This window comes from Suncus etruscus, chromosome 1 (assembly GCF_024139225.1).
Source record: "Suncus etruscus isolate mSunEtr1 chromosome 1, mSunEtr1.pri.cur, whole genome shotgun sequence".
Classification (NCBI taxonomy): Eukaryota; Metazoa; Chordata; class Mammalia; order Eulipotyphla; family Soricidae; genus Suncus; species Suncus etruscus.
Window position 1 is genome coordinate 165,630,482 of NC_064848.1, and position 13,055 is coordinate 165,643,536.

The 13,055-nt window shown below is 43.7% G+C and overlaps 1 protein-coding gene across 2 annotated transcripts in view; it reads left to right on the top strand.

Annotated features, from left to right (window-relative positions):
• SUPT6H (SPT6 homolog, histone chaperone and transcription elongation factor) overlaps positions 1 to 13,055 on the top strand; it is a 56,065-nt gene that overhangs the window by 15,775 nt on the left and 27,235 nt on the right. For both annotated transcript variants that reach the window (XM_049771187.1, XM_049771178.1), the window contains exons 3-16: positions 885 to 1,043; positions 1,134 to 1,210; positions 1,744 to 1,936; positions 2,856 to 2,940; positions 4,916 to 5,189; positions 5,821 to 5,922; positions 6,880 to 6,996; positions 7,338 to 7,427; positions 7,615 to 7,757; positions 9,103 to 9,251; positions 9,624 to 9,722; positions 12,160 to 12,289; positions 12,372 to 12,522; positions 12,674 to 12,828. In XM_049771187.1, coding sequence (XP_049627144.1) covers positions 885 to 1,043; positions 1,134 to 1,210; positions 1,744 to 1,936; positions 2,856 to 2,940; positions 4,916 to 5,189; positions 5,821 to 5,922; positions 6,880 to 6,996; positions 7,338 to 7,427; positions 7,615 to 7,757; positions 9,103 to 9,251; positions 9,624 to 9,722; positions 12,160 to 12,289; positions 12,372 to 12,522; positions 12,674 to 12,828 — 1,924 coding nt within the window. The remainder of the gene's footprint in view (positions 1 to 884; positions 1,044 to 1,133; positions 1,211 to 1,743; positions 1,937 to 2,855; positions 2,941 to 4,915; positions 5,190 to 5,820; positions 5,923 to 6,879; positions 6,997 to 7,337; positions 7,428 to 7,614; positions 7,758 to 9,102; positions 9,252 to 9,623; positions 9,723 to 12,159; positions 12,290 to 12,371; positions 12,523 to 12,673; positions 12,829 to 13,055) is intronic.

Here is a 13,055-nt window from a genome sequence, read left to right on the forward strand (position 1 = left end):
CCAACAGTGTTTATGCTGGGGGTGGGGGGGGTGATGTCACTTCTAATTATACTCAGGCAACCATACAGTACCAGGGACTAAACCCTGGACTCCCATATCTGAATCATTGAGCTACCTTCCCAGCTCTAAAGATTTATAACTGGTTTGTTTGTGATGGCTTTCTGTATTTTTGTTGTTGTTGCTTGGTTTTTGTTGTTTATGGTGCAAGAATTGAATCCTCATATATGCAAAACAAGTACTCTACCATTGAGCTATATTATGTATATGTATATATCCCTGTCCCCATTACCTAACCCCACCAATAATCATTTTGAAAAGCTGGAATAAGAAGGAGAATCATGTTATCTAAAGACAAGATAAATTTAGAAAAGAATTTTTCCCAGATGCTGCTGCTGCTCTAAGTTGGTCTTGATTTTGCATCTTTTTTGTTTGTGGGGTTTTTTTTTGGGGGGGGAGGGGTTCCATACCCGGCAACGCTCAGGGATTACTTCTGGCTCTGTGCTCAGAAATCGATCCTGGCAGACTCAGGGAACCATATGGAGTGCCAGAAATCGAGCCCAGGTCTGTCCAGTCAGCTACCTACAAGGCAAACGCCCTCCCGCTGTGTTATCTCTTCTGCCCCGTTGATTTTGCATCTTTAGAGAGGCTAAAAGGTTAACTAATATAGCACCCAGACCATTATATTCAGAGCAAATGGAGAGGACTGGGAATGTGGCTCAGTAGTAAAGCAGAGGATTGTCCTTTGTGTACTGGATTCAGTAATTGGCACCGCAGTGTAAAGGGTAGAAAGAATAGACCAGATACAAATCACAGTTAAGCAAGTAATCCTGCGCTGCTCCCGGTCAGTTTTCCAAACCTTGCCTCAAACGGTGCATATTTTACAGATGAGGAGGAGGAGGAAGAGAACCTAGATGATCAGGATGAACAAGGTAACCTAAAAGGCTTTATCAATGACGATGATGATGAAGATGAGGGAGAGGAGGATGAGGGTAGTGACTCTGGAGATTCAGAAGATGACGTTGGACACAAGAAGAGAAAACGCAGTGAGTAGTCTGTGTGGGGGTCATGTGAGACTGGTGGGGTGGAAGGCACAGTGGATAAAGGTAATCTGCATAATGCTTTGTTTCTTCTAGCATCTTTTGATGACCGCCTGGAGGATGATGATTTTGACCTCATTGAGGAGAATTTGGGTGTCAAAGTCAAAAGAGGAGTAAGTGTCATAATTCATTTCCACAGCTGAAATGGAAAAGCCCTTGAAATTTAGTGACTCCTATCAGCAGAAACATCCTGAACAATTAGGAGAATGTCGAAGAAAAGAGAGTTGCTTGGGACTGTATGATAGTAAGCATGTAAGGAGTTTGCCTTGCATGCAGCCAACTCAGGTTTTATCCCAACATCTCATATGGTTCTCTGAACACCATCAAGAGTAATTCCTGAGTGCAGAGCCAGGAGTAACCCCCAAGCATTGTTGGGTGTGTTCCCTCCCCCCCCCCAGAAAAAAAAAAGAAAGAAAAAAGAGTTATTTAGTATTTTTCTGTAGAACCTAGATTTTTATCCCAAATTTGGGTTCCAATTGGTCTTGTCAGTTTTAGAGGTTGGCTGAAAGAACATTTATTGATAATGATATGCTTTCTCATCATCCTTACTCAAGATAAGTGCAGTGGAGAGATGATGAGACTCCAAAAGCAAGTATATAATGCCAGTTACCTCAGACTCTGATATGACAGATTTTTCCACCTCTAGCAAAAGTACCGTCGTGTCAAAAAAATGTCAGATGATGAGGATGATGATGAGGAAGAATACGGCAAGGAGGAACATGAAAAAGAGGCTATTGCAGAAGAAATATTCCAGGATGGAGAAGGGGAAGAAGGGCAGGAAAATGTTGAGGCTCCCATGGCTCCTCCAGAGGAAGAGGAAGAAGATGATGAAGAATCAGGTATGTAACACAGCAAGGAAGACACTCTTTGGTGGATGTTGGGATTTTCTTGCCATAAGAATAGGATGGGGGGCCGGAGAGATAGCATGGAGGTAAGGCGTTTGCCTTTCATGCAGGAGGTCATCGGTTTGAATCCCGGCGCCCTATATGGTCCCCTGTGCCTGCCAGGAGCAATTTCTGAGCCTGGAGCCAGGAATAACCCCTGAGCACTGCCAGGTGTGACCCAAAAACCAAAAAAAAAAAAGAATAGGATGGATGGTGGCCAAATGATAGCACCGTGCGTAGGGTGATTGCCTTGCATGTTTCAACCCAGGTTTTATCCCTGGCATCTCATATGGTCCCCCAAGCCTGCCAGGAATAATCTCTGAGCACAGAGACATGAGTAATCTCTGAGTGCCACTGGATGTGGCCCAAAAAGGAAAAAAAAGAATAGGATGGGAAGGGAGCAGTAGTACAGCAGGTAAGGCATGGCCTTGTTTGTGTCTAACCTGGATTTCATCCCTGGCATCTGATATTCTTCCTTGATCACCTCCAGGGGTGATTTCTGAGTGAAGAGTTAGGAGTAGTCCCTGAGAACCCAAAAAGAGTACCCAAAAAGAATGGCAGAGGGGAGTAAATGGGGGACACAGAGCTATAGTACAGCTGTTAGGGCCTTGCTCATAACTGATTTGGATTTGATCTCCAGCACCCCATATTATCCCTGATCCTTCCAGGAATGATTCCTGAGCACTTCCAGATATGCCACTCCCACCACCACCCCGCACCAAAAAAAAAAAAAAGAATAAGATGGGTAACATTAGTATAGACTCTACAATTTTATTACAAAGGAGTCATTGACTCCTATTCTAGTCATATAATAGCCACTCAGTCCTGGTTAATCCCCTGCCTCTGTGAATTAACACTTATCTTCCCTACCCAGACATTGATGATTTTATTGTGGATGATGATGGACAACCTTTGAAAAAGCCTAAATGGAGGAAGAAGCTTCCCGGATACACAGATGCGTGAGTGGTGGTCTAGAACAGGGTGGTGAGAAAAGCTTGGCTGCCCCGTTTAAGGAGAGGGACATTGGATGTCTGCCAAAATTGAGACATTACCCAGTCCTAGCCACTTTAATTTCTTGCTTCGTATAATCTTTATTAAGGAACAATTTCAAACTCTTCCATGAAGCCCAAAGAGCACTCTAGGTGGGTCCAGAGCGATAGCACAGCAAGTAGGATGTTTGCCTTGCATGTGGCCAACCCAGATTGATCCCCAGTATTCTATATCATTCCGAGCCTGCAAGTAATTTTTGAGAACAGAGCCGGGAATACATATGAGTAATAAGATTGAGTACAGCCAGGGCCCGGAGAGATAGCACAGTGGCGTTTGCCTTGCAAGCAACCGATCCAGGACCAAAAGGTGGTTGGTTCGAATCCCGGTGTCCCATGTGGTTCCCCGTGCCTGCCAGGAGCTATTTCTGAGCAGACAGCCAGGAGTAACCGTTGAGCACTGCCGGATGTGGCCAAAAAAAAAAAAAAAAATAGGGGCTGGAGAGATAGCATGGAGGTAAAGCGTTTGCCTTTCATGCAAGAGGTCATCGGTTCGAATCCCAGCGTCCCATATGGTCCCCTGTGCCTGCCAGGAGCAATTTCTGAGCATGGAGCCAGGAGTAACCCCTGAGCACTGCCGGGTGTGACCCAAAAACCACAAAAAAAAAAAAAAAAATAGATTGAGTACAGCCAGGTGTGGCCCCAAACCACTGGCACAGACACTGTTGGGAATGGCTTCCAATACAAAACAAACTGAAAAAACAACAACAACAACAACAACAACAAAATCTAAAACCCAAATCATTATTAAAGGTATTCTAGGAATTCAGTAGAATTCAATGGAATTGGCAAGTTTTGCATGTATAAAAGCATAGAGTTCAATCCCTAGCACTGGGGGTAGGTGGGAGAAATTGTTAGACATTAAACTGGGGTAATTCACATGCAAGGCAAATGCCTTACCCTCTGTACAATTTCTCCAGCCCTCTGTAATTCTTAGCTAAAACTTACATTTTCTTCCTGTGTTTTAAGTCATTTCATGATTACTGCAAGGATTATTTTCTGAGAACAGCCAGGAATAACCCCTGAGAACTGCTGGGTATGGCCCCCAAACCCAAAACAGCAACAAAAAAGAGAACAGTTGACATCCTAGGGCTACGGTAGAATTAGGGTAGAGTCTTGTGAGCAACAACCCAGTTTCTTTATCTGTAGCTCCACATTTAATTCATCTGTATATATTGACCATTGTATTTTTATTTTTTTTGGAAAAAACTTTTGCTTTAGGGGCCAGAGTAGTAGGTAGTACAACAGGTAGGGTGTTCGGCTTGCATGCAACCGACCCAGGTTCTACCCCTGGCCCCCAGACCCATCAGGAGTGAATCCTGAGCCCAGGGCCAGGAATAAGCCCTGATCTCTGCTAGGTGTAGCCCAAAAACCAAAAAAGGAAAAGAAAGCTTTTGTTCTATGAGAGTACTGTGATACAAAGATGGATCCCTTGAATAGGGTATTTACATATATGCAAAATGCTATTTGGTCCTATCACAAAAATATGTCAGAGATGGTCATTTCATCCTGATAAATAAATTTCCTTAGAAATACCCACAGTGACGTCTATTGTACAGAGAATGTGCTTGTTTTATTTATTTATTTATTTTTGATTTTTGGGTCACATCCTGCGACGCTCAGGGGCTACTCCTGGCTCTATGCTCAAAAATCGCTGTTGGCTGGCTCAGGAGACCATATGGGATGCCAGGAATAGAACCAATGTCTGTCCTGGCTGGCTACATACAAGGCAAAGGTCCTACTGATATGTGCTATCATTCTGGTCCCAAATGTACTGGTTTTATTTACCTGTCACAGCTTTAGTTCCCTTGGGGCAAGTAAAGGATTTACTAGGTCTGCATTTGTTTTCTCTTATTGGAAGTACCCTGGGCCTTGCTTTCTTCCACAGTGCCCTTCAAGAAGCTCAGGAGATTTTTGGTGTGGACTTTGACTATGACGAATTTGAGAAGTACAATGAGTATGATGAAGAACTGGAAGAAGAGTATGAGTATGAAGACGATGAAGCTGAGGGTGAAATCCGAGTACGCCCGAAGAAGACCACTAAGAAACGTGTGAGTCGCCGGAGCATTTTTGAGATGTATGAGCCTAGTGAACTGGAAAGTAGCCATCTTACAGATCAGGACAATGAAATTCGAGCCACTGATCTACCTGAGAGATTCCAGGTAAGAAACCACCTTTGTTGTTGACATAGTCTTGGGGTTTTGTTTTGGTTTGCTTTTCTGGGCTATACCAGAATTCAGGGCTTCTCCTGGCTCTTTGTTTAGGGGTCACTCCTGGTAGGCTCAGGGACCATATGTGGTGCTAGGAGTCAAACCCAAGTTCACCACATGTAAGGCAAATGCCCTGCCCACTGTAAAGAAAGTTGACTTCGAAGCCCATCTGACCCGTATACAGGGAGCTGGTCTCTTTGAAGCAGAAAGACCCTAGTTCACAGCTCTTGTTCCTAAAGTGGCTTGCTTTCTTTGTTCAATATATGAAATGTCTGCTGTTACCAAAATAAGACTGCTGGGTATTAGAAATATGTGCTGCAGGGACTAGATTAGAGTGTGTAGGTCACTTGTTTTGCATGAGACCAACAGTGTTCAATCTCCAGCACCACATATGGTTGGTTCCCTGAGCCCACCCAGGACTGAGAAGTGATCGCTGATCACAAAGCCAAGAGTAAGCCCTGATCGCTGCCAGGTGAAGTCCCAAAACTTAGCCAAAAAAAGTGCCTCAGTACACATTTTTATCCAAGAGAGCATGTCACTTCTGCATGTTAATGCAACATAAAATCTATTTCATCTCCTACAGCTACGCTCCATTGGAGTCAAGGGAGCTGAAGATGACGAACTAGAAGAAGAAGCTGACTGGATCTACAGAAATGCTTTTGCCACGCCAACCATTTCTCTTCAGGTGATGATCTATCATAAAACTATATTTTTGGGGAGGCAAGTATTTGGTTCAAATCATAGAGTACACACTACCCCTGGGCATGGTCCTAAATTCAATCCCCAGTATTGCGTGGCTCCCATGAGTATTCATCATTGGACTGAGTTGTGCTAGGTTTGTGTTTATGTTGTTCTTCTTCTTTTTGTTTTTGGGCCACACCCGGCGGTGCTCAGGGGTTGCTCCTGGCTGGCTGCTCAGAAGTAGCTCCTGGCAGACACGGGGGACCATATGGGACACCGGGATTCGAACCAACCACCTTTGGTCCTGGATCGGCTGCTTGCAATGCAAACGCCTCTGTGCTATCTCTCTGGGCCCTATGTTCTTCTTTTAATTTGTTTGTTTGTTTGGTTGGTTGGTTTTTGAGCCACATTTGGCAGTGCTCAAGGCTTATTTCTGGTTCTGTTTTCAGAGATTACTCCTGGTAGGGCTTGGGGACCATATGCAATGTCAGGGATCAAACCTGATTTGGCTAAATGAAATCAAGTGCCTTTCTCTATGTAATCTCTCTGGATCCTGGTGTCCATGTTTTGTTAGCTTTTTTTTTGGGGGGGGGGGGGGGTTGGGTCACAGCCAGCAGCACTCAGGGGTTACTCCTGGCTCTATGCTCAGAAATCGCTCCTGGCAGACTCAGAGGACCATATGGGATGCAGGGATTTGAACCACCGTCCTTCTGCATGCAAGATACCTCCACACTATCTCTCCGGCCCTGTTTTGTTATCTTTATAGGTGACATAAAAGTCAATTTTATCAAAATCTGTCTTGTGTGTTTAGTATTTCACACTATGTATATAGGTGTACAGAAGATTTTCCTCGCTTTCAGCTACCAGTGGTCTTTGTGTGACATGATGCACTTTTGTATATTAAAACAGAGCAAGTAACAGTCTTATTGCCATGAGTTGTTTTTATTTCTTTCTACTCTAGGAGAGCTGTGATTATCTTGACCGAGGGCAGCCAACCAGCAACTTCAGTCGAAAAGGGCCCAGCACAATTCAGAAGATCAAAGAGGCCCTGGGTTTCATGCGAAACCAGCATTTTGAGGTAGCACCTCAAGCTTCAAAGGCACATTAATTGAGCTAGGGGCTGAGGGTCAAAAACTGCCTGTCAGGTGGGTCTTCAGCCATACTTTTTGACTTAAAAAGTATGAGGACTAGAGGAGATTTTAGTGCTTTGAAAAATAAAAAAGATGGGTGGGTGGAGAAGGAAAAGGAAATGTTACTCTTCTGTAGCATTATTGTATCTTCTCCAGTGAGAGAGAGGATGAACCTGTGAGGGAGGCCAAACTTCAGATTGTTGAATTTCCTGGAGCTTTGATCTCTCTGACTAAGCAGATCCTTTTAGATATTTATCTCTGGTTGACTGCAGTCCCCTTGCCGCCATAGGTGCCTTTTATTGCCTTCTACCGAAAGGAGTATGTGGAGCCTGAGTTGCACATCAATGACCTGTGGAGGGTATGGCAATGGGATGAAAAGGTAATTTGGATTCATAGTAAAAGGATCGGTGGTTTGGATTGGGCATCGCAACTGCTGGGACCCAAAATCCTCCCATATGTATTGGATATCAGTACAACCACCTCAGTCCTGTCTCCTGGAAATGAATGGAATAGTCTTGGGTCTCTATGGCTGAACACCAGCCTCACTCCTGCCCTGCCTGTCCTAGTGGACCCAGCTGAGGATCCGCAAAGAGAATCTAACACGGCTGTTTGAGAAGATGCAGGCTTATCAGTACGAGCAGATCTCTGCTGACCCAGATAAACCTCTTGCTGATGGCATCCGGGCTCTGGACACCACTGACATGGAGAGGTAGCCTATCAGGGTTTACGGGAATCCCCAAGTCAAAGATAAGCCCCACCCAGGAAGTGTTACATTGGAAAATTCTTAGCACAGGGCTCAAAGCACAATTTTTTTTTTTTCAATTTTGGGGGACACACTCAGCAACGCTCGGTTATTCCTGACTCTGCGCTCAGAAATCGCTCTTGGCAGGCTCAGGGGCCCATATGGGATGCCCGTATTCGAACTACCATCTGTCCTAGATCGTCTGTGTGCAAGTCGAACGCCCTATCACTGTGCTATCTCTCTGCCCCCTCAAAACACAATTTATGGGAGTCAGGGATGTAGCTCATTAGTAGATTCCCAGGTGAAAAGCACAGCTCAATTTTAAGCTCTACCTAAACTAAAAATTGTCATCTTTCTGTCAATCAAATTCATATTGTTATCCATATCACTATATATTTAAAAAAAACTGATTTATTTGCCAAGAAAATAATTTAAAAGGATTAGATGTGGGGCCAGAACAATAGCACAATAGGTAGGGCATTTACCTTGTACATGACCACCCCAGGTTTGCTCCCCAGCATCCCATATGATTCCCGAGCCCATCAGGAGCGATTTCTGAGTGCAGAGCTAGGAGTAACCAACCCCTGAGCATCACCGGGTGTGGCCCCAAAACAAACCAAAAAGATTGAATGTTTATGTTTGTTGATCCTCTTTACTTATCCCCAGTAGATAAAGCAAATTATAGTGGGGAAGTAAATTATAGTTAGAACATAGTTTGGTGAGCCTGAAATTCAAGTGAAGTATCAGAGCAGAACTGATTATTTTAATGCCAGCATCATAAAGCTGGAGAGGAGAGACATTATCTGAAGAACTTTAAACTTTCTAGAGACATGTTGTTCATCTGCTTCTCCCATTTTGTCTCCATTTCTTTTTTTTGTTTGTTTGTTTTTGGGCCATACCCAGCTATGCTCAGGGGCTACTCCTGACTATCTGCTCAGAAATAGCTCCTGGCAAGCACGGGTGACCATGTGGGATGCCCGGGATTCGAACCAACCACCTTAGGTCCTGGATCGGCTGCTTGCAAGGCAAACACCGCTGTGCTATCTCTCCGGGCCCTGTCTCCATTTCTAATAGCCACAGTCACCATTTTTGTTTACTATAGTTCTTTTTTTTTTTTTTAACTATAGCTATTCTTTAAATATCTTGGCTACAATAAAGTCATAGTCTTGGGCCATTATGTATCTCTAATAGAGAATATAGGTATCCGTCTTAGTTAGGATCTCATCTCATAGAAATTGGACCCCCTGTAGCAGAACTTGGCTACACGTTTCCCAACTGAGGGGACATGATTAAGAATTTCTGTCCCTTCTAGGCTCAAGGATGTACAGTCAATGGATGAACTGAAAGATGTCTACAACCATTTTTTACTTTATTATGGTCGTGACATCCCCAAGATGCAGAATGCTGCCAAGGCCAACCGCAAGAAGCTAAAACGTGTCAGAGAAGAGGGAGATGAGGAAGGTGAGTGCTGACAAAAAAATAAAAATATATATATATATATATATTTATATATATATATATATATAGGAAAATTCTTAGCACAGGGCTCAAAGCACAATTTTTTTTTCAATTTTATATATAAAATTTTATATATATTTATATATATATTTTATATATAAATATATATTTATATATATTTATTTATATATATTTATATATATTTTTTATATATAAAATATATATATAAATATATATATTTATATATATATATATCCAAGAGGCTTGATGGCTCAGCATCTCCAAGATACCCTTGACTACACCTTTGAGACATCTCATGTCATATCCTTGGGTACTAAAGTATAACTAGAGCATTGACTCATGTTTTCTTCCCAGGGGAAGGTGAAGAAGCAGAAGATGAGGAGCAGAGGGGTCCAGAGCTCAAGCAGGCTTCCCGCCGAGACATGTATACCATCTGCCAGAGTGCTGGTCTAGGTAAAGGCTGATGCTCAGCATTCTAATCATGAATGAAGGGAATACCCTGATATGCAGAAAGAGGACTGAACTAAACATTTGAATCCATTTCTGGACTTTTATTCCTATAATCAACAACACCATGCCTCCACAGTACTAGGACCAGTCTCTCTCTAAATTCCTAAAGGAAACTTACATGCTTGTAAGGAGAGAATGTATCGTTTTGGATGTTTTGTTTTGTTTTGGGAGGCTACACCTGATGGTGCTTAGGGCTTTCTCCTATCTCTCTACTCAGGGATCACTATTCATGGGACTCATGGGGTACAGGGGATCAAACTCAGGTCAAACACATGCAAGGCAAGCACCCTACCCACTATACTATTGATCTGGTCCCAGGTTTTAGGGTTTTTTTAAAATTATTATTTGGGGGCACTTCTCAGCGGCTTCTCCCAATTTAGTGCTTAGGATACCATGCAGTTCCACAGATTGAACCTGGGCCTTCCTCATTCAGAGTATGTGTTCAATCCTTGGAATGATTTCTCCCTCCCCTAAACTTATTATTTTTGTTTAGTTGTGATTTTTTTGTTTGTTTTGTTTTGTTTTTGGGCCACACCCGGTGACACTCAGGGGTTACTCCTGGCTATGCTCTCAGAAATCACTCCCGGATGGGCCAGAGCGATGGCACAAGCGGTAAGGTTTCTGCCTTGCAAGCAGTAACCTAGGATGGACCGAGGTTTGATCCCCCAGCGTCCCTTATGGTCCCCCAAGCTAGGAGTGATTTCTGAGTACATAGCCAGGAATAACCCCTGAGCGTCACTGGGTGTGGCCCAAAACGCAAAAGAAAAAAAGAGGTCACTCCTGGCTTGCACAAGGCAAACACTTTACCGCTTGCGCCACCACTCCAGCCCCATTTAGTTGTAAGTTTTTTTTTTTTTTTTTTGGTTTTTGGTTTTTGGTTTTTGGATCACACCCAGCGGTGCTCAGGGGTGATTCCTGGCTGTCTGCTCAGAAATAGCTCCTGGCAGGCACGGGGGACCATATGGGACACCGGGATTCGAACCAACCACCTTTGGTCCTGGATCGGCTGCTTGCAAGGCAAACGCACTGTGCTATCTCTCCAGGCCCATTTAGTTGTAATTTTAAGGCTACACCTGGTGGTACTCCAGACTTACTCCTGGTTCTACACTCAGTAATATATATCTTTTTTTTTTTTAACTTTTAGATCCAAAGTTGCTAAGGAATTGTTCCTGACAGTCTCAGGGAACTATATAGGATGCTGGGTGTTGGACCTGGGTGGGCCCCATGTAAGGCTAGTATCCTATCCATTTTACTATTGTTCCAGCCCCTCAGATTTCTTATTTTTGATGACTCATATTTCCTAAAAACCTTTTTTTCTGTCTGTTGGGCCACACCTGGCGGCGCTTAGGGTTTACTCTTGGCTCTGCACTCAAATCACTCCTGGCAAGCTCAGGGGACCATATGGGATGCCGGGGATCAAACCCGGATCATCCCCGGGTCAGCTGCACACGAGGCAAGTTGCCCTACCACTGTGCTATCACACAGGCCCTTTTGGGGTTTTTTTGTTTGTTTGTTTGTTTGTTTTAGTTTTTGGGGGGTTTGGGTCACACCCGGTGATGCTAGGTTTACTTCTGGCTATGCGCTCAGAAATCGTTCCTGGCTTGGGGGACCATATGGAATTCCAGGTGATCAAACTACTGTCTGACATAGTCTATTGTGCTCAAGGCATTCGCCTTATCACTTGCACCACCACTCCGGCCCCCCCTTTTGTATTTTTTGCAGGGGCACATCCTAAGGTACTATGGGCTACTCCTGGCTTTGTGCTCACCCCAAGCAGTGCTTGGGGAACCAGGAATTGAACCCATATAGGAAGCCCATTAAGCTTAATCTCTTCAACCCTACAGTATTTGTGTAAAGTCAAGTTTCTTCATTGTTCTTTTTATAATATCCTCATCCTTTTTTATTTCTTTTTTTTTTTTTTTTTTTTTTGTTGTTTTTTTGTGGTTTTTGGGTCACTCCCGGCAGTGCTCAGGGGTTACTCCTGGCTCCATGCTCAGAAATTGCTCCTGGCAGGCACAGGGGACCATATGGGACGCTGGGATTCGAACCGATGACCTCTTGCATGAAAGGCAAACGCCTTACCTCCATGCTATCTCTCCAGCCCCTTCTTTTTTGTTTTTGGGTCGAACCACCGTCCTTCCGCATGAAAGGAAGACGCCTTACCATTATGCTATCTCTCCGGCCCCCCTTTTTGATTTCTTAAAGTCTTGTGCACTGAGGATAGGAGTTTAGTTCAGTGCTAGAGCATTTGCCTTACATATTAAATACATGGTACCACAGAATTTAAAAAAAAATTAGTACCCTGAATTAGTGCTCTAGACTTTGAGAAATATGAGATTTATCAACCCCGCCTTACATTTTATTCTCATATTTGCTTTAGATGGTCTAGCCAAAAAGTTTGGGCTTACTCCAGAGCAATTTGGGGAAAACCTCCGGGATAGCTACCAGCGACATGAGACAGAGCAGTTTCCTGCAGAACCCTTGGAGTTGGCCAAGGATTATGTGTGCAGGTAGGCTTGCAAGTGACTGATAAGAGAAGAGACCTATGAGCAAAGTTACTACTATCCTGCAGCTTTCTTATTTTTCCTACAGCCAGTTTCCTACGCCAGAAGCTGTGCTAGAAGGTGCCCGCTATATGGTAGCCCTGCAGATTGCCCGAGAGCCCCTTGTTCGGCAGGTACTAAGGCAAACTTTCCAGGAGAGAGCCAAACTAAATATAATTCCCACCAAGAAAGGTAGAAAGGTGAGTTGATGAAGGGTTTGCTACAGCTCTCTTGAGTTTCTTATACTCACACTGAACTGCACTGCTGCCTTAAAGCCAAGAAACAATCTTTTTTCCCCACTATCAATCCCAACTTATCTGAAAACTAACACTTACTTCTTGATATGTACAGGACGTGGATGAGGCCCATTTTGCTTATTCCTTCAAGTACTTAAAAAATAAGCCTGTTAAGGAACTAAGAGATGACCAGTTTCTTAAGATTTGCCTGGCTGAAGATGAAGGACTGCTCACCATTGATATCAGCATAGATATGAAGGGGATAGAAGGGTAAGCAAAGCTCTGAGTTGAGGGCTTTCTGTGGGGCTCATGGGGACTCAGTAAAGAGTCTCATATTTTGGACAAATGATCCCTCAGGAATACAAGCCATAATTTCATAATCAAGCAAGTCATGCCTGTCCCTCTTTTTTTTTTTTTTTTTTTTCACTTTTTTTTGGGGGGGGCCACACCCGGTAACGCTCAGGGGTTACTCCTGGCTATGTGCTCAGAAGTTGCTC